Here is a 20,443-nt window from a genome sequence, read left to right on the forward strand (position 1 = left end):
TGGTCGACGGGCGGCGATGAGGTCACGTCGGGGACTGACTGCACCGTCGTCTCAGGTACGAGGGTGACGTCCAGCAAGCTTTTCGCGAGCGTGCTGGCGTCGTCCGCTTGCTCGGGATTGGCGTGTCGCGGGGAGACGGCGCTCGCCTTCGCCTCAAACGCGAGGTCGATGCCCGACGCGCCCCCCGTTGGGGCGCTGGGGCCGTCGACTCGCTCGACAGCCGACGAGGCGCTGCCTCCTGCTTGGCCTTGGTTGCCCCACCTCCTCCTCCGTCGGTGAGGGAGAGGACGGGGTGAGCTCGAACGTTGTTCTTCCACCACGCGAGGAAGACGTCGTCAATTCCGCCGCCGGCGGGCGGGCTGTCAGCCGCCATTGTCGTTGTCGCACGGCGGTGGAAGGAGTATCATGTCGTAGCTGCCGTCGGGGGACACGAACTCAAGACTCCCGAAACAGAGCACCGTCCCGGGCTGGAGAGGTTGCTGGAGACTGCCCATCTGGAGCTTGACGGGAAGCTGTTCGTCAACACGCAGCAGGCCCCTACCTGGCGCGCCAACTGTCGGCGTTTCGAGACCGGGGGGTCCCTAGGCCGACGAGTGAATGTCACCACGTGCCCCAGCCCAGATGGGTCGAGCGCGAGGCCAAGCGCGAAGGGGGGAGAGCGAGGCGGCCGGAGACCGGCGTGAGAGAGGTGGGAATCCCGCGGCCTTCGTGTTCGTCCCGCGCCCAGGTCGGGTGCGCTTGCAGTAGGGGGTTACAAGCGTCCACGCGGGAGAGGGAGCGAGCGGCTTCAAGCGAGCACGTATCTCGTCCTCGTCCCCACGCGGCCAACCCTCTCTAAGAGGGCCCTGGTCCTTCCTTTTATAGGCGTAAGGAGAGGATCCAGGTGTACAATGGGGGTGTAGCAGAGTGCTACGTGTCTAGCGGAGGAGAGCTAGCGCCCTAAGTACATGCCATTGTGGCAGCCGGAGAGATTTTGGCACCCAGCTGGTGTGATGTCGTGGCCATCGGAGGAGCGATGGAGCCTAGCGGAGGGACAGCTGTCGGAGCTGTTGAGTCCTTGCTAACGTCCTCTTGCTTCCGTAAGGGGGCTGAGAGCCGCCGTCGTCACAGAGTATGCAGGGCGCCATCATTGCCTATCTGGCGGAGCGAGCCAGATGGGACACCGGTCTTGTTCCCTGCGGCCCGAGTCAGCTCGGGGTAGGGTGATGATAGCGCCTCCTGTTGACGTGGCTGGTCTGCGCCCTAGGTTGGGCGATGTGGAAGCTCCTTCGAAGCCGAGGTCGAGTCTGTCTTCCGTGGTCGAGGTCGGGTCCGAGCCCTAGGTTCGGGCGAGGCAGAGATCGCTGGCTGATGCCGGGGCGGAGTCCGAGCCCTGGGGTCAGGCGAAGTGGAGTTCGTCGTCTTCTGGGGCTTAGCCCGAGTCCGAGCCCTGGGTCGGGCGGAGCGGAGTTCGCCGTCTTCCGAGGCCTAGCCCGAGTCCGAGCCTTGGGTCGGGCGGTGCGGAGTTCGTCGTCTTCTGGGGCTGAGCCCAAGTCCGAGCCCTAGGTCGGGCGGTGCGGAGTTCGTCGTCTTCTGGGACTTAGCCCGAGTCCGAGCCCTAGGTCGGGCGGAGTTCGCCATCTTCCGGGACTTAGCCCGAGTCCGAGCCCTGGGTCGGGCGGAGCGGAGTTCGCCGTCTTCCGGGACTTAGCCCGAGTCCGAGCCCTGGGTCGGGCGGAGCGGAGTTCGCCGTCTTCCGGGGCTTAGCCCGAGTCCGAGCCCTGGGTCGGGCGAGGCGGAGCTTCCTATGGTGCCTTCGACCGGGCCTGACTGCCTGTCAGCCTCACTCTGTCGAGTGGCACCGCAGTCGGAGCGGCGCAGGCGGCGCTGTCTTTCTGTCAGGCCGGTCAGTGGAGCGGCGAAGTGACGGCGGTCACTTCGGCTCTGGGGGGCGCGCGTCAGGATAAAGGTGTGAGGCCACCTTTGCATTAAATGCTCCTGCGACTTGGTCGGTCGGTGCGGCGATTTGGTCAGGGTTGCTTCTTAGCGAAGACAGGGCCTCGGGCGAGCCGGGAACACATTCGCCGCTGGAGGGGGGCCTCGGGTGAGACGGAGATCCTCCGGGGTCGGCTGCCCTTGTCCGAGGCTAGGCTCGGGCGAGGCGTGATCGAGTCCCTCGTATGGACCGATCCCTGACTTAATCGCACCCATCAGGCCTTTGTAGCTTTATGCTGATGGGGGTTACCAGCTGAGAATTAGGAGCCTTGAGGGTACCCCTAATTATGGTCCCCGACACATTCTCAACAATCTCCCATATGCTTGGATGGAGAGAGAACAGGTGACTACGCATTTTGTGGCTCCAAAATCCGTAGTCCTCCCCATCAAAGTGTGGAGGCTTGCCGAGAGGAATGGAGAGCAAATGTGAATTTGAACTCTGAGGAATACGAGAGTAATCGAAAGAAAAATTTGAATTAATCGTCTTTTGTTTCTCGTAGTCGTAGTCATCCTTTTGGGAAGAAGTGGACTCATCGCTGTCGTCGTAGTAGACGATCTCCTTGATGCGTCTCGTCTTCTTCTTCTTCCCATCTTTGCGTTTGTGGCCCGAGCCCGAGTTGGTAGGCTTGTCATTCTTCGGCTCGTTGACGAAGGACTCCTTCTCCTTATCGTTGATCACGATTCCCTTCCCCTTAGGATCCATCTCTTCGGGCGATTAGTCCCTTTGTGAAGAGAACGGCTCTGATACCAATTGAGAGCACCTAGAGGGGGGGTGAATAGGTGATCCTGTAAAACTTGAAACTTAAGCCACAAAAACTTGGTTAAGTGTTAGCACAATAATCGCCAAGTGGCTAGAGAAGAGTCTCAACAAAACACAATAACCACAAAGATATCAATCACAGAGATGGCACAGTGGTTATCCCGTGGTTCGGCCAAGACCAACGCTTGCCTACTCCACGTTGTGGCGTCCTGACGGACGAGGGTTGCAATCAACCCCTCTCAAGCGGTCCAAAGACCCACTTGAATACCATGGTGTTTTGCTTTGCTTTTCTTAATCCCATTCGCGAGGAATCTCCACAACTTGGAGTCTCTCGCCCTTACACTTGAAGTTCACAAAGAGGCACGGAGTAAGGGAGGGATGAGCAACGCACACAAGACACAAAATCCGAATGCCAACACGCACACAAGTCGCAACAAGAGCTCACAACACAACCCGACGAGTTCACAACTCAACTAGAGCTCTAGATGCTATCACAAATGAACAAAAGCGCGGAATCGAAGTCTTGGTGCTTAGGAATGCTTGGTGTATACTTGGTGTCCTCCTCCATGCGCCTAGGGGTCCCTTTTATAGCCCCAAGGCAGCTAGGAGCCGTTGAGAACATTCCTGGAAGGCAGATCTTGCCTTCTGTCGACTGGCGCACCGGGCAGTCCGGTGCACCACCGGACAATGTCCGGTGCAGATATCCTTCCTTATTTGGTGAAGCCGACCGTTGGAGTCTGAGAGCCGTTGGCGCACCGGACACTGTCCGGTGCGCCAATGTGACCGTTGGCTCGGCCACGCGTCACGCGCGGAATCCTCGGCCGACCGTTGCCCCGGCTGACCGTTGGCTCACCGGACAGTCCGGTGCACCACCGGACAGACTGTTGAATTTTAGCCGTACGTCGTTAATCATCTCCCGAGAGCGACGAGTTCGCCTGTGAACGGATCACCGGACAGTCCGGTGCACCACCGGATAGTCCGGTGAATTATAGCCGTACACGGCCGTCGAAGTCCCGAGAGCAGCCTGTTCGCCAGAGCTAGCCTGGCGCACCGGACACTGTCCGGTGCACCCAGACTGAGCAGACTTTGGCACAACACTTTAATAAATATAAACTTAAAGAATCGTCGCGCGACGAAGCGCGTGACGCAGCACATTAATAGAATCTGAAATTAGACAAATTCGTCGCGCGACGAAGCGCGCGACGCAGCACGTTAACTAACGGAGTTTGAGAATTAACTACAACCAAAAAATCACCGCGCGCGTGGGTTTTGCGCGCGCGGGAACGCGCTAGGGACCAACAAGGCTACACGAGCCGCGACGGGGCTGCGCGCATGCGCAGGGGCCGCGCCGGGGCCGTAGGCCACGCCGGGGGCCGCGCCGGGCGAGCAGGGGGCGGGGCCGGGGCGCCGCCGCGCGGGCAGGGGCGGGGGCCGCGCGCTGCCGCGGGCAGGGGGGCGGGGTCGCCGCCGCGGGACGGGGTGGGGGCGGGCGCCGCCGCGCCGAGGGCCGGGGTGGGGGCGGGGGGCGAGCGCCGCCGGACGGGGGGGAGGCCGAGGCGGGCGAGCGCCGCCGCGCGCAGGGGAGGGGTGGGGCGGGCCGCGCCGTCGGCGAGCGGGGAAGGGCAGGGGCGCGCGCGAGCAGGGGAAAGGGAGGGCGCGCGCGGGGGAGGAAGAAGAGGAGGGAGAGGGAGAGAGAGAGGAGGAGGAGAGGGGAGCTCACCTCGGGGTCCAAATTCCGGTGATCGCCGTCTCCAATTCCTAGGGCACCACGGGGAGAGAGAGGTGGAAGAGGGAGAGGGAAGTTGTTGCGCGGGAGATCCAAATGAGAGAGAGAAGAGGGGGGCGCATGGGGGGTGTGGGCGCCAGGGGCGCGCAGGGCCGGACCAGGCCGGGCTGGGTTGGGCCGGGCCACTTCGCGGATCGAAACCCACGACGCGCACAACCCAATCCGAGACGCACGACACGGGCTCCAATCGCGAACCGAAAACCGAGACAGAGCGAGACAGACACGCGATATCAGACAAAGAAATGCGCCTCAGCATGATGCAACACCCATGACACTTAGGTTTTGGTTTATACATGACACGGACACCGTCACTATACGGGTTTGAAATTGGGAGGAAGGAGCGAAACAGGAAAGAGAAAAGAGAGTAACGCCCGAATTTGGTGAGAGAAAAGAAGAAAAAATTCTACCCCCAAATTCAGGGCGTTACAAACCTAACCCCCTTAAAAGAATCTCGCCCTCGAGATTCAGGGTTGGCTAGCAAAGAGCTCGGGGTATTTAGCCATCAGATCATCTTCACGCTCCCAGGTTGCTTCTTCCTCAGAGTGGTGATTCCATCTAACTTTGCACATTCTGATGGTCTTCCTTCGGGTGACTCTGTCTGCAACCTCAAGGATTTGCACTGGCTTCTCAACATAGGTCAAGTCCTCCTGGACTTCAAGACCTTCCACTGGCAACTGCTCTTCTGGCACACGCAAGCACTTCTTCAACTGAGACACATGAAAGACATCATGCACAGCAGACAAATTTTCTGGCAGACTGAGCTGATAGGCCACTTCTCCATGCCTTGAGAGAATTTGGTACGGACCAATATAGCGGGGTGCTAGCTTGCCTTTGACTCCGAATCTTCTGACTCCTCTGATCGGTGACACTTTCAGATAAACAAAATCTCCAACTTCGAAACTCAGCTCTCTTCTTCTTGTGTCTGCATAGCTTCGCTGCCTTGATTGCGCTATCTTCAGGTTCTCTCGAACCATCTTGATGTTCTCTTCGGCTTCAAGCAAAATGTCTGGCCCGAACACTTGCTTTTCCCTAGGCTGATCCCATTGCAACAGAGTTCTACAACTCCTCCCATAAAGCGCTTGAAATGGTGACATCTTCAAACTGGCATGGTAACTGTTGTTATAGGAAAACTCTGCATAAGGCAATCGCTTGTCCCATCCGGACTGATCTTGTAACCATAGGCTCTCAACATGTCTTCAAGAATTTGATTGGTCCTTTCAGTCTGACCATCTGTCTGTGGATGATAAGCTGAACTGAAATTCAGATGTGTGCCCAAGGCCTCATGCAACTGCTGCCAGAAATGAGAGGTGAACTGCGTTCCTCTGTCTGACACTATCTTCTTTGGCACACCATGAAGACAAACGATCCGAGACATATACAATTCTGTCAACACTGCACTGCTGTAGTTGGTCTTGACAGGTATGAAGTGGGCTGACTTGGTCAAGCGGTCCACTACTACCCAAATGGAATCGTAGCCGGCTCGAGTGCGAGGCAATCCGACTATGAAATCCATACCGATTTCATCCCATTTCCACTGAGGGATCTGCAACGGTTGCAACAATCCAGCAGGTCTCTGGTGCTCTGCCTTAATTCTTCGACAACTATCGCACATAGCCACATGCTCTGTGATTTCCCTCTTCATTCCGTACCACCAGAATTTCTTCTTCAGATCCTGATACATCTTCTCACTACCAGGGTGAATCGAATAAGCAGTCTCATGAGCTTCCTTAAGAATCAACTCCCGAATGGATTGGACATTGGGAACGCACAAGCGGTCTTTGAACCATATCACACCTTCTGCATCTTCCCGAAAATCTTTGCCTCTGCCGTCTAGAATCAGTCGCCGGATCTCACTGATCTTCTCATCATTCTTCTGTGCTTCTTTGATTTCTCGCTCCAAGGTAGGTTCCAACTCAACTGTGACTCCTCGCGAATTGTTCAGAAACCCAAGACTCAACCTGTCAAACTCTTTGGCCAACTCATAAGGCATCGGACGAGTGACCATCAGATTGACTTGACTCTTTCTGCTCAAAGCATCTGCCACTATGTTCGCTTTGCCTGGATGGTAGTGAATCTCCAACTCATAGTCTTTGATCAACTCTAACCATCTTCGCTGCCTCATATTCAACTCTGACTGAGTGAATATGTACTTCAGACTCTTGTGGTCTGTGTAAACATCGCATTTCTATCCATACAGATAGTGCCTCCATGTCTTCAGTGCATGAACCACTGCTGCCAACTCTAGATCATGGATTGGGTAATTCTTCTCATGAACCTTCAACTGTCGGGACGAGTAAGCCACAACTCTTCCCTCTTGCATCAACACACATCCCAAACCAGTGTAACAAGCATCACAATACACCGAGAAAGGCTTGTGCACATCAGGCAAGACTAAGACAGGCGTTGTAGTCAACTTCTCTTTCAGCGCTTCGAAGGCCTCTTGACATTTCTGGGTCCACTTGAACTCAACTTTGTTGCCTAGAAACGCTGTCATTGGTTTCGCAATCTTTGAAAACCCTTCAATGAATCGCCGATAATATCTGGCCATTCCAATGAAGCTCTTGATTCCTCGAGCATCCGTTGGCGCTTTCCAGTTCAGAATGTCTGCCACTTTCTTCGGATCCACAGCCAATCCTTCTTTGTTGATTATGTGACCCAAGAACAGGACTTCACTGATCCAGAATTCACACTTGCTCAACTTTGCATACAACTGGTGCTCTCGCAATCTCTGCAATACCATCCTCAAATGACCTGCATGCTCTTCTTCGCTTTGGGAATAAATCAGAATGTCATCAATAAATACCACCACAAACTTATCAAGATAGTCCATGAATACACTGTTCATCAGATTCATAAAGAAGGCCGGTGCATTTGTCAAACCAAAAGACATCACAGTGAACTCATACAAACCATACTTGGTAATGAATGCCGTCTTCGGAATATCCGAAGGTCGGATCCTGAGCTGATGATAACCCGACCTCGGATCAATCTTGGAGAACACACTGGCTCCTCTCAACTGGTCGAACAGATCTTCTATTCTGGGCAAGGGATACTTGTTCTTGATCGTGACTTCATTCAGAGCTCGATAATCGATACACATCCTCTTGGTGCCATCTTTCTTTTCCACAAACAAGACAGGAGCGGCCCAAGGCGAGGTGCTTGGCCAGATGTAACCTTTCTCTGACAACTCATCGATCTGCTTCTTAAGTTCAACTAACTCTGGTCCGGATATTCTGTAAGCTCTCTTAAAGATAGGGGCGGTTCCAGGAAGAAGCTCTATAGCAAACTCAACTTTCTGCTCTAGTGGCATACCTGGTAAGTCCTTCGGAAACACATCTGGGAACTCAGACACAACCTTGATACTCTCAATTGGGTCTGCTTCACTGCTATCGACAGCCATCTGATAACAACTTCCTCTCTTCGGCTCAGGCGGGACTAACTCGGTCACCACTTCCTCTCCTAGTGGGGACACCAACTTGATTGTCCTCTTATCACAACTGATAACTGCCTGATACTTATCTAGCCAATTCATCCCTAGGATGACATCTATTCCCTGAGTACCCATTACTATAAGGTTAGCGGGAAACGCTATCCCCTTATTTCCACACTTATATTCAAACAAATGCTATCAGCTCGAATTCTACCACCAGCTGAGTCAATTTGAATGGGGGTTGACATGGTAGTAATCGGAAGATTATGTGCTTCTACCCATGATGAAGTAATGAAAGAATGTGTTGCTCCAGTATCAAATAACACTTCTGCAATATGGGAGTCGACTAGGAACGTACCTACTATCATGCCGGGGATCTCCTGAACTGCTTCAGCCTCCAAGTGATTCAGTCTCCCATGATTATAGCGCGGCTGAGAGCGGTTGCCTGCTCCAGGCTGAGACACATTCTGCTTTGCTAGGGCATTGGGGCCTGACTGTTGCTGGGCTGCCTTCTTCGGACATTGCATCACCCAATGGCCTTGCTCTCCACAGTGGAAACATGCTTTGTTTCCAACCTGAGCTGGTGCTGCCTGATTGTTCTGCTGGCTTGCTGGGGCAGGAAGACGAGGTGCCTGCTGATTTTGCCTCTGAAACTGACCTCCTGACTGATTGCTCTGACGGTTCTGATACTGGTGCTGAGGGTACTGCCTTTGGAACTACTGACGCTGCTGAGGTGGACGCTGGTTCTGCCTGAACTGCTGAGGTTGGTTGCTTGAGAAACGAGGGCGGCTGCTGCTTCCAGGCTGGGGTCCACTGACCTTGCGCTTACGATCCTCCATCTCCTTACGCTTTCTCTCCGTCATGATTGCTCTGTCAATCAGGTGCTGGAATGTCGGGAAGGTGTGATTCATCAGCTGATAGTGCAGAGGGTCAACCAAGCCTCTCAAGAAACGGTATTGTCGCTTGGCGTCGGTGTTGACATCTTCAGGAGCATAGCGGGACAACTGTAGAAACCTGTCTCGATACTCACTGACAGATGATGACCCTTGCTTAAGGGCCAGGAACTCCTCCTTCTTCACTGTCATCAGACCTGCAGGCACATGGTACTGACGAAAGCTTCCTCTGAACTCTTCCCAGGTGATGGCGTCGGGGTTGGCATGGGTGGCGAGATAAGACTCCCACCATGATTGGGCTGCTCCTCTCAACAGGCGGGGACCATACAAGACTTTCTCCCTGTCATCACACTGAGCGGTATGCAACTCCCGCTCCACAGTGCGCAGCCAGTCTTCCGCATCCATGGGGTCAGAAGAGTGAGAAAATGTCGGGGGATGACCTCTCATGAATTCAGCACGCTTATCTCTAGGCATCTGAGGCTGAGGTGGAGCCTGCTGCTGCTGCTGAATGGCGGCCAGAGTCTGACCGATGGCTTGAACTGTCTGAGTCTGCATCAAAAACATCTGCTCGATGGACATCGGGGGCGGGGGCGGCAAGTGCTGCTGCTGGGGCACCTCATCCTGCGGAGCGGCTCGCTCCTGCTGAGCACGCCTTCCTCCTCTGCGCCTGTTCTCTGACATCTGCAGAATGCAACCACACATCAGAACTGATCTTGCAAATCTTGCAGCATAAGAAAAGAGTATAGAATTCTTCAACAGCACTGAACAGATGAGCATCTTCACTGATCTCCAACACAGACCAACACAGCTTCTCAGATAAAGAGGAAAGTGGAATAAAACGTTTCCCAACTATATAACTGACTCCATTAACATATAACAGGTAAACCATAATGCAGGGGATACCCACACTCTGGTGATAGTCATTACAAAGATCCAAACCAAACATAGTTCATCATGACAAGCATAAATGCACAGGATATAGCAAACTACCCTGTCTAACTAAGACTAACTAAAAGAGAGACTAACGCTAAGACTGTAGCTTCTACGTATATATTTTGTATTAATTACAAGATCCGACTCTAGCGATCTATGGTTCTAGATTTATCTTGGTCTTGCAGTCGGGATTGCCATAAGACTGGCGTCCACGCCGAGGTGAGCGGTACGGGTGCTGAGTCCCAATGGGAGCGGGGGAACCATCATCCAGGTGACGACGTTCCGCGCGCTCAGCCCGCAGCAGGGCGATCTCAGCACGAGCCCTACTCAGCTCGTCTAGTGCATGGTCCAGCTCTGTGTTTAGCACGGCGGCTAGGTTGACTGTGCTGCTCAACCTAGGATTGTCCTCGCCAGCAGGTGAAACAATCACGCCTCCTGTGCTGCCAGATGGACGGCGGGGGTAATACTTCAGGTCGAGACCATCAGCTACCCCACCGAGAACCGAGCAGTAGTACGAAAGCGCACGCCGTGCAACATCTTGCATGACTGCCTCAGCTGAGTCCCGCTCAGAGATAGAATAGTGCTCTGAGCAGGCCTCTGCACCCTGGAGACTGTTCTCCGGACGGCGCACCAAGCAGGTCGCCTCCCAGCGGTCCGGGTAGACCCCGCGACTATGCTGGTAGACCACACAGCGATACTCGATGGACCAAGTACGCCGGTTAAGTGCCCGACGTAGCAGGGTGTCGAGCGCATCGTGGAAGTGACACCCGCGAGCAGCGTCGCGAGTGATGGGTCGAGCAACCCATCCTTCCGGCTCATGGTCAGCAGAGAAGTCGGTGTCGTGGCTCGGGCTGTCGTCGCCACCTCCGTCGTCTGGGTCTCCTCCAGCAGCTACTCCAGGGGCTGGGGCGCCCAGTGGTGGTGCAGGGGGCGCCTCCAGGGGAAGCACAGGGGGCAGCTCCTCACGGACTCTATCTCCTGCTGGAGCAAGAAAGAAGAGCCCTGCCGCTCCTGTCGTCGTCGTTCCTGCTCCTCATGCAGACGGTGGTGCAGCCTCTCCAAGTGGCTGGACTGTCCGGCCACGGGACGGCGAAGCGGACGCTCCGCAAGGCGGGAGGGTAAGAAGGGGATGACGGACTTTCGTGCAGTGTGTCTAAGTCGAGCCATCTACAAAAGACACCGCAAGCAAAAGAATGAGAACAGAATTAATATGACCAGCAAATAATGAATCATAAATAAATGAAGGATTAGAATAAAACAAAATTTTCAGCAAGGTATAATATATAGTAGAACATAGGTTTGGTCGATATGACCAACTTTTGAAGGGGTACCAAAGTCAAGGCAGGGACAGAGGTCTATAGCCCTTAGAACGACCATTCTACTCTAGGTTAGTGGTCCTACAGTCAGCCTGGCTTTGATACCACTTATGTCACACCCGGTTTCAGAAGGCAAACCGAATGCGAACCATGTACGTGCCAGGATCAGCAATTCACGTACACAGCAGTTACATAACATGGACATCATCACACAGTGCTTAAATAGTATTAAAAGGGGAAATAATAGTCGATTACATCATATGTCTGAGACATCCACATAGTCTTTACAATAAATCAAAGTGCGAAAACGAAACGTAGATAACCACGGCCTTCACAGGCAGCCGACTGGGGGTTGCCGCTAACCCACACCTAGAACTCGCCGTAGTCTTGGAACTCCTGGAAGTCTCCTTCCACAGCTTCATCTTCTCCTGAGCAGTGGTTGCAATACTGACAACCTGGGGGGGTTTGGTGTGTAGAGCAAGAGTGAGTACACATCAACATACTCAGCAAGTATCCTGTTTGGCTGTAGTGGACTAGCTTTATGTGGGGGTAAGTCAAGCGGTTGCTTTTAGTTGGTCAGATTATTATTTACTAGTAGAAAGCCAGGTTTTAACATTAGCCCAAGTTATTAGCCCGATGTACCCTTTCCAAACGGAAAGAATACCACTTACCAGCACCATAGACGTAACCAAAACCATCAGTCTCATTGCCATCTGTAAACCAAAATGTCTCTGATCAAGTACCACTAATCATTGGAGCTCCCTTGGCCGCTCATAACAGCGAGCACGGCTGATATATCAGTTTTCAAACACTCTGCAGAGGTTGTGCACTTTACCCACAAGCCGTGATTCCCTTTCTGCCCGGAGAGAGCTACTCCCCATTGACCACTACCTAGGTGGTCCAGCAGGGCATCACTACGTAGCCTTTACAAAGATTCCCCGAGGCTGTAGCCGCCCGTTAGGTTTCCTAAATGTACCGCACTCCTCCCCAAGGGACAAATCAACCTTGGCAGAGCGAGCCGCATACATCGAGCCCCATTGACGGCACGACGGCTAAGCGAACTACACCCCGGTTCCTCTAATTACTCAGCTAAGGGCGTCCCACTCCACCCTCATGGTTGCACTGTTTTCCCGGGCGGTCATCCATAGATTAGGTCCTTACGGAGAGGCACTCGAGAAACCGCTCGAGCCCCTCTTAAAGGCCACAAGTATAACATCATAATAAGAAGAGGGAAAACAACGTATCATAGATAATCTCATCATGTTCATTGATTATAGTTGAGCAATAGCATAAAGCTAAACAATAATAATCCAACCCAAATAGATAAACAAGGACATGGATAACAAAAGCTAGTCAATCCTTAGGTATAAATGTGTAATGCGGGAGGTGAATTAAAGAATGAATAGGACAGAGATAGGTCAAGGGACACTTGCCTCCACCAACCGACTGCTGCTCAGGGGCTTCTCCTGCGAGTTCCTCGGGCTCTTCGACCGGATCATTCTCTATGCGAGCGCAAACATACATACATCCACATATTTAATACAAAAGAACAGTACACCATACAATAGAATGCAGTAAGTAAACAGACGTCCCACGCGGGCTCGCAATTACGGTTAAGAGGGAAAGAGAAACAAACAGTCGAGAAACGATCACGTTACATCATTATGAATTAACCACTCGCTTAATAGAAGGGAATTAATTTGGACTCTACGCTCAGCATAAAGTAAAGTCATGTTTCATGTTTAATCATTATAAGCAGATGAATATAATTAAAAGGACTGTCGCGCGGCGAGACGCACGACATAGCACCTTAAATCGAATTAAGAAATCAATGACTCGTCGCGCGACCGAGCGCACAACGAGACACTTTGCATTAATTATAACGAGACGTTAAGCATCGCGCGACGAAGCGCACGACGGTATACGTCAACAGAGCTGAGTTTAAAGTGGAACGTCGCGCGTCTGGACGCGCGACGTCGCACCTTAAACAGCCTGAAATTAAAATAGATCGCCGCGCGACGAAGCGCGCGACACAACACTTTAATAAATATAAACTAAAAGAATCGTCGCGCGACGAAGCGCGCGACGCAGCACATTAATAGAATCTGAAATTAGACAAATTCGTCGCGCGACGCAGCACGTTAACTAACAGAGTTTGAGAATTAACTACAACCAAAAAAATCACCGCGCGCGTGGGTTTTGCGTGCGCAGGAACGCGCTAGGGACCAACAAGGCTACGCGAGCCGCGACGGGGCCGGGATGCCGCGTGCAGGGGCCGAAGGCCGCGCGCACGCGCCGAGGCCGCGGGCGAGCCGCGCCGGGGCTGCGCGCACGCGCAGGGTCCGCACGGGGGCCGGAGACCGCGCCGGGCGAGCAGGGGGCGGGGCCGGGGTGCCGCCGCGCGGGCAGGGGCGGGGGTCGCGCGCCGCCGCGGGCAGGGGGGCGGGGTCGCCGCCGCGGGACGGGGTGGGGGCGGGCGCCGCCGCGCCGAGGGCCGGGGTGGGGGCGGGGGGCGCCGCCGGACGGGGAGGAGGGGAGGGCGAGCGCCGCCGCGGGGGGGAGGCCGGGGCGGGCGAGCGCCGCCGCGCGCAGGGGAGGGGCGGGGCGGGCCACGCCGCGCCGCCGGTGAGCGGGGAAGGGCAGGGGCGCGCGCGAGCAAGGGAAAGGGAGGGCGCGCGCGGGGGAGAAAGAAGAGGAGGGAGAGGGAGAGAGAGAGGAGGAGGGGAGGGGAGCTCACCTCGGGGTCCAAATTCCGGTGATCGCCGTCTCCAATTCCTAGGGCACCACGGGGAGAGAGAGGTGGAAGAGGGAGAGGGAAGTTGTTGCGCGGGAGATCCAAATGAGAGAGAGAAGAGGGGGGCGCATGGGGGGTGTGGGCGCCAGGGGCGCGCAGGGCCGGACCGGGCCGGGCTGGGTTGGGCCGGGCCACTTCGCGGATCGAAACCCACGACGCGCACAACCCAATCCGAGACGCACGACACGGGCTCCAATCGCGAACCGAAAACCGAGACAGAGCGAGACGGACACGCGGTATCAGACAAAGAAATGCGCCTCAGCATGATGCAACACCCATGACACTTAGGTTTTGGTTTATACATGACACGGACACCGTCACTATACGGGTTTGAAATTGGGAGGAAGGAGCGAAAAAGGAAAGAGAAAAGAGAGTACCCCCAAATTCAGGGCGTTACAGTTCCGCCACCTGGCCGGAGAATTTCCTCTCCGACATATACAAAAACACTTGTCTAAATTATCGGTCGTCTTTAGATTTTTTTAGATACTCTGTGGTAGCAAAAAACTATAATAACTCTTAGTTTATATTAGATGAAATACCTTGTTAAACGACCAAATTCCTAGCCAATAAAGTTGTGTACTCTCTCTTTCCCAAAATAAAATTTGTTGTAGCAAATTAGTAGGTTCATACAACATTTGATGTATATGTTTGATATATTTGTCTAGATTCATCATCATTCATTTGAATATGAACATGAAAATCAAGAGCTAAAACAAATATTATTTTAGGACGGAGGGAGTACTACCTATCCCTCCTAGACTCACGAGTCATAATTTGTAACTTCATCCGATTTAAAATAGTATTTATTTTAGCTCTTAATTTTTTTGTTTATATTCAATTAGATGGTACTAAATGTAGACACGTATATAGAATACATACACTAAGTATTAAAAAAACTCGAAATCATGACCCAAAAATATCAAATACATCAGGCCTGCACCTTCTACCATTTTCATTCGCAGTGGAACCCGGACGGCAGCAGAAAAGAACAATATCCCTACAAAAAAGAAAAAAAAACAAGACCATTGTGGAGTTGCCATCACAACACGTAAGGCTACTGACATGGATGAACCCAAAGCGTCACTAATAATCTACTAGTACCCGTACACTTGATCCTAATGTTCTCCCTCATCAACTTGCCATAACTTATCAGTTGTAGACAAATTGCAACTTGGTTTTTGGAGGCTTTTATATAGAGACTATAAACAAACTGCCCTTCACAGGCGGCCACGCCCTCTAAAAAAACAAGGAGCAAACTCAAAAGTCAAACCTGTCCCTAGCCCCTAACCCCCTAGAACAGAAACATGACTTGCAACATATTAGGCCGGGTCTTATGGAAGGTGTTATCGATCTCTGACATCAAGTTAAAACCGCCGATCAATAAAAGCATCTCTAACAATGTATTTGTAAAAATATCCTATAATTTAAAAATAAGTATATTATATAGGATTTAGTGCATCAATAAAATATTCAGCTCTAACGTTAAAGCATCAAATCTAGACGATAGGGTCCACTATAGTGTAGTATAATTGAGGCACTTGAGAAGGTACACTATATATTTTTACCAAATTTTATAAAATAATACAATTTTTTCTATATAAAGTTTTATATTTCAATTTAAGACATTAAATTGAGGTATTGTTAGAGATGCTTTAGCAACCACAGTTTTATGTCCTTTTCTTTGGTATATACCGACCTAGAGCGATCAGTTCTGACCACCTAATTTCCAAAAAGAAAATTCTAGAAAAACTGAATAAAATGAAAAATTACAACTTATCAATTGTAGGCAAACTGTAACTTGGTTTTTAAGACTAAACAAACCGCCCTTCACACGCGGCCACGCCCTCTCCAACAAAGGGGCAAACTCAAAAAGTCAACCCTGTCCCTAGCCTCCTCTAACCCTTACAGCAGAAATATGACTTGCAGCGCATTAGCATCATGTCAGCTGCCTGCAGTTGACCTGCATTTTGATAAGCATTTTAGTTTTGGCGGCATGACCGCATTTTGATAAGCATTTTAGCCAGTAATAATCCTACTATTTCTCTGCTCTGGATGGATGAGATGAGGGCATCAGCCAGTATTTGACAGTTGGATACTTCTCTATCGTTTTCAAGACTCAAGTCAGAGAACTGCGCATCTTTTCTTTACGATAATTTAGAAGCTTCCTCGACTAGGCTGGAGAATTTCTGTGACCCCATTGGCCACAAACATGCGTAGCGGCCGCAACTCAGCAGGTCTATGGCGATTCGGCAGCGGCCTATACAGCTGAGTTGCCATGTCATCGGCTCATCGCCTCGAGAGGTGACGACACCGCTACTAATCCTGCTGCTGCTGCTGCAATGTCTCTGCAGCCGCGCCGGCGCGTGCACGGGGGAGGAGAGGGAGGCCCTGCTGTCCGTCCTCGCCGACCTCTCGCCGCCGCCCGGCGACGGCCTGAACGCGTCGTGGCGCGGCGGCTCGCCCGACTGCTGCACGTGGGACGGCGTGGGCTGCGGCAGCGATGGCGCGGTCACGCGCGTCTGGCTGCCGCGCCGCGGGCTCAGCGGCACCATCTCGCCGGCGCTCGCCAACCTCAGCGCGCTCACGCACCTCAACCTCTCCGGCAACAGCCTCGGCGGCGCGTTCCCGGCGGCGCTGCTCTCGCTGCCCAGTGCCGCCGTTGTCGACGTCAGCTACAACCGCCTGTCCGGCTCGCTGCCGGACCTGCCGCCGCCCGTGGGCGTGCTGCCGCTGCAGGCGCTCGACGTGTCCAGCAACAACCTGGCGGGGCGGTTCCCTTCCGCGATATGGGCCCACACGCCGAGCCTCGTGTCCCTCAACGCGAGCAACAACAGCTTCCATGGCGCGATCCCGTCGTTCTGCGCGAGCGCCACGGCCCTCGCCGTCCTTGACCTCTCCGTGAACCAGCTCGGCGGAGGCATCCCCGCCGGGTTCGGCAACTGCTCGCAGCTGCGTGTCCTCAGCGTCGGCCGGAACAACCTAACCGGAGAGCTCCCCAGCGACGTCTTCGACGTGAAGCCGCTGCAGCAGCTGCTGATCCCGTCGAACAAGATACAGGGGAGGCTCGACCCCGGACGCATCGCCAAGCTGAGCAACCTCGTCTCTCTCGACCTCAGCTACAACATGTTCACCGGAGAGCTGCCCGAGTCCATCAGCCAGCTGCCCAAGCTGGAGGAGCTCCGGCTTGGGCACAACAACCTGACCGGGACGCTCCCGCCAGCGCTCAGCAACTGGACCGGGCTCCGGTGCCTCGACCTCCGGTCGAACAGCTTTGTCGGGGACCTCGACGCCGTTGACTTCTCCGGCCTCGGCAACCTCACCGTCTTCGACGTGGCCGCCAACAACTTCACCGCCACGATCCCGCAGAGCATCTACTCCTGCACGTCGCTGAAGGCGCTCCGCTTTGGCGGCAACCAGATGGAAGGGCAGGTCGCGCCGGAGATCGGCAACCTGCGCCGGCTCCAGTTCCTGTCCTTGACCATAAACTCGTTCACCAACATCAGCGGCATGTTCTGGAACCTCCAGGGGTGCGAGAACCTCACCGCGCTTCTAGTGTCGTACAACTTCTACGGCGAGGCCCTGCTGGACGCCGGCTGGGTCGGGGACCATCTCAGGGGTCTCCGGCTTCTGGTGATGGAGAACTGCGAGCTGACGGGTCAGATACCAACGTGGCTGTCGAAGCTGCAGGACCTCAGTATCTTGAATCTCGGCGATAACCGCCTCACCGGCCCGATCCCGCGCTGGATCGGCGGCATGAAGAAGCTCTACTACCTGGACGTGTCCGGCAATCTGCTGTCCGGTGGGATTCCGCCGTCGCTGGCGGAGTTGCCGCTTCTCACGTCGGAGCAGGCCATGGCAAACTTCAGCACAGGCCACATGCCACTCACCTTCACCCTGACGCCCAACAACGGAGCGGCGAGCAGGCAAGGCCGCGGGTACTACCAGATGTCCGGCGTCGCCACGACGCTCAACTTCAGCAACAACTACCTCACCGGCACGATACCGCGCGAGATCGGGCGGCTGGTGACTCTGCAGGTGCTTAACGTCGGCAACAACAACCTCTCCGGCGGAATCCCGCCGGAGCTCTGCAGCCTTACCAAGCTGCAGTTTCTGATCCTGCGCCGGAACCGTCTGACGGGGCCAATCCCGCCGGCGCTCAACCGGCTCAACTTCCTCGCCGTCTTCAGCGTCTCGTACAACGATCTGGAGGGGCCGATTCCGACGGGCGGCCAGTTCGACGCGTTCCCGCCGGGGAGCTTTCGGGAGAACCCCAAGCTCTGCGGCAAGGTGATCGCCGTCCCGTGTACGAAGCCCAATGCCGGAGGCGTGTCGGCTTCGTCCAAACTAGTTAGCAAAAGGACTCTCGTGACCATCGTCCTTGCAGTTTGCTCTGGAGTGGTCGCCATCGTCGTCTTGGCAGGATGCATGGTGATCGCCGTCAGGAGGGTGAAACCGAAGGGGTCAGTCGACGACGCCGGCAAGTTTGCGGAGGCGTCCATGTTCGACTCGACGACAGACTTATACGGCGACGACTCCAAGGACACGGTCCTGTTCATGTCGGAGGCCGGCGGCGACGCGGCGAGGCATGTCACGTTCTCGGACATCCTCATGGCGACCAACAACTTGGGCCCGGCGAGCATCATCGGGTCGGGCGGCTATGGCCTGGTGTACCTCGCGGAGCTGGAGGACGGCACGCGCCTCGCGGTGAAGAAGCTCAACGGCGACATGTGCCTGGCGGATCGCGAGTTCCGCGCGGAGGTGGAGACGCTGTCGTCGGCGTCGGCGCGGCACGAGAACCTGGTCCCGCTCCAGGGCTTCTGCATCCGCGGCCGGCTGCGGCTGCTGCTGTACCCGTACATGGCAAACGGCAGCCTGCACGACTGGCTCCACGACCGGCCCGGCGGCGCGGAGGCGCTGCGGTGGCGGGACCGGCTCCGGATCGCGCGGGGCACGAGCCGCGGCGTGCTCCACATCCACGAGCACTGCACGCCGCGGATCGTGCACCGGGACATCAAGTCCAGCAACATCCTCCTGGACGAGTCCGGCGAGGCCCGGGTGGCGGACTTCGGGCTCGCCAGGCTGATCCTCCCCGACCGCACCCACGTGACGACGGAGCTGGTGGGCACGCCGGGGTACATCCCGCCGGAGTACGGGCAGGCGTGGGTGGCCACGCGGCGCGGGGACGTGTACAGCTTCGGCGTCGTGCTGCTGGAGCTGCTCACGGGCAGGCGCCCCGTGGAGCTGGTGCCGGCGCAGCGGCAGCAGTGGGAGCTGGTCGGGTGGGTGGCGCGGATGCGGTCACAGGGGAGACACGCGGATGTGCTGGACCACCGGCTCAGGGGCGGCGGCGACGAGGCGCAGATGCTGTACGTGCTCGACCTCGCCTGCCTCTGCGTCGACGCCGCGCCCTTCAGCCGGCCGGCGATACAGGAGGTGGTCAGCTGGCTCGAGAACGTCGACACCATCGGCGCGCCGTCCGAAGATGTAAAAATCTCGGGTGGCCACGGACAAACTTGAAATTGGAATAACTCCGCGTCCTTTTGTGATCTGCGCTGAAGGATGCAAAACCTTTGCGCGAACTAGCGAGAGTCGATGACAGTTGACAGGACAAATAAAATTGTTTGCAGCATTGCAACGAGCGCCAAGCCAGATGCGCTTGGGAAAAAAAAAACCCACCACACTTTGCCAGGAGAGAAGGAAAGCTCCACCTGTTTAGTCTGGGCCCTTTTAAATTTGGGCCTGTATTGGCCCTATATGCTCTGCTCAGCCTTGTTGTGAGTAAGCTTTTATTTGGGCCTAGTTGTTTTTTGGGTGATTTGGGTCAAGCTACTTTTTATACCCTAATTTTGTACTCTCTTTTCTTTTTTCAGAGTCTTTAGTTCTGAAAAAAAAACTTTTGTTTTTGGGTCCTCAAGGTTTGCAATTGAGCATCACTTGGTTTAAATTTGCGCAGAACTTTTGTCTCCGGATAATTGGCAACAATATACAACGAGCTACTGCCTTGCATGTACCGAGAGTTTATTTATACCACAGCTGAATACTAGCAAACCAATAAAAGAACTTGTGAACAAGAAAAGTGGAAATAAACGGGGAGAGCTGGCTACCCTGACATAAGCTGCTAGCCATTACCCATCCTGACTGGCTAATTAACCTGCACTAATACCTATCTAAACCAAAAAAAGGAGATGAGTAGCACTACAAAAATTTAAAAGCTAGTACGAGCTTGTACACACAAGCATGAGCGGCGCCAAGGATCCAAAAAAAAAAAACTCGATGGGTCGCGCCGTGTGTGCGCGTGTGGTTTCTGAGCTAGTCCTGGACCGAGCTCGAGCACGCTTCCAAGACGCAGCCCATCAGATGCCGGGACCCTGCCGCCGACGTACGGACGGCGGCTTCATCTAGGACGCGGTCCCTGAAACATGAAATGCGCGCCACGCTGAGATTCTCTTAAGCTTAGATCACAGGCTAACAATGAGAGCTTGTTTTTTTTTGTGTGTGTGTGTGAGGCGCGTTACCGTCCGTACCTCTCATCTGTTCTGGATGGGGTTCCAGCCGGA

The 20,443-nt window shown here is 54.5% G+C and overlaps 1 protein-coding gene across 1 annotated transcript; it reads left to right on the forward strand.

Moving 5' to 3' along the window:
- The first annotated feature begins 15,676 nt into the window (after window positions 1-15,676).
- On the forward strand, window positions 15,677-19,830 carry LOC103628204 (tyrosine-sulfated glycopeptide receptor 1). Its single transcript, XM_020538380.2, has one exon. The coding sequence runs from the start codon at window positions 16,125-16,127 to the stop codon at window positions 19,401-19,403; it is 3,279 nt and encodes a 1,092-aa protein (XP_020393969.1). The 5' UTR covers window positions 15,677-16,124; the 3' UTR covers window positions 19,404-19,830.
- Window positions 19,831-20,443: the final 613 nt, after the last annotated feature.

The sequence above is a fragment of the Zea mays genome, chromosome 5, assembly GCF_902167145.1.
Source record: "Zea mays cultivar B73 chromosome 5, Zm-B73-REFERENCE-NAM-5.0, whole genome shotgun sequence".
Classification (NCBI taxonomy): Eukaryota; Viridiplantae; Streptophyta; class Magnoliopsida; order Poales; family Poaceae; genus Zea; species Zea mays.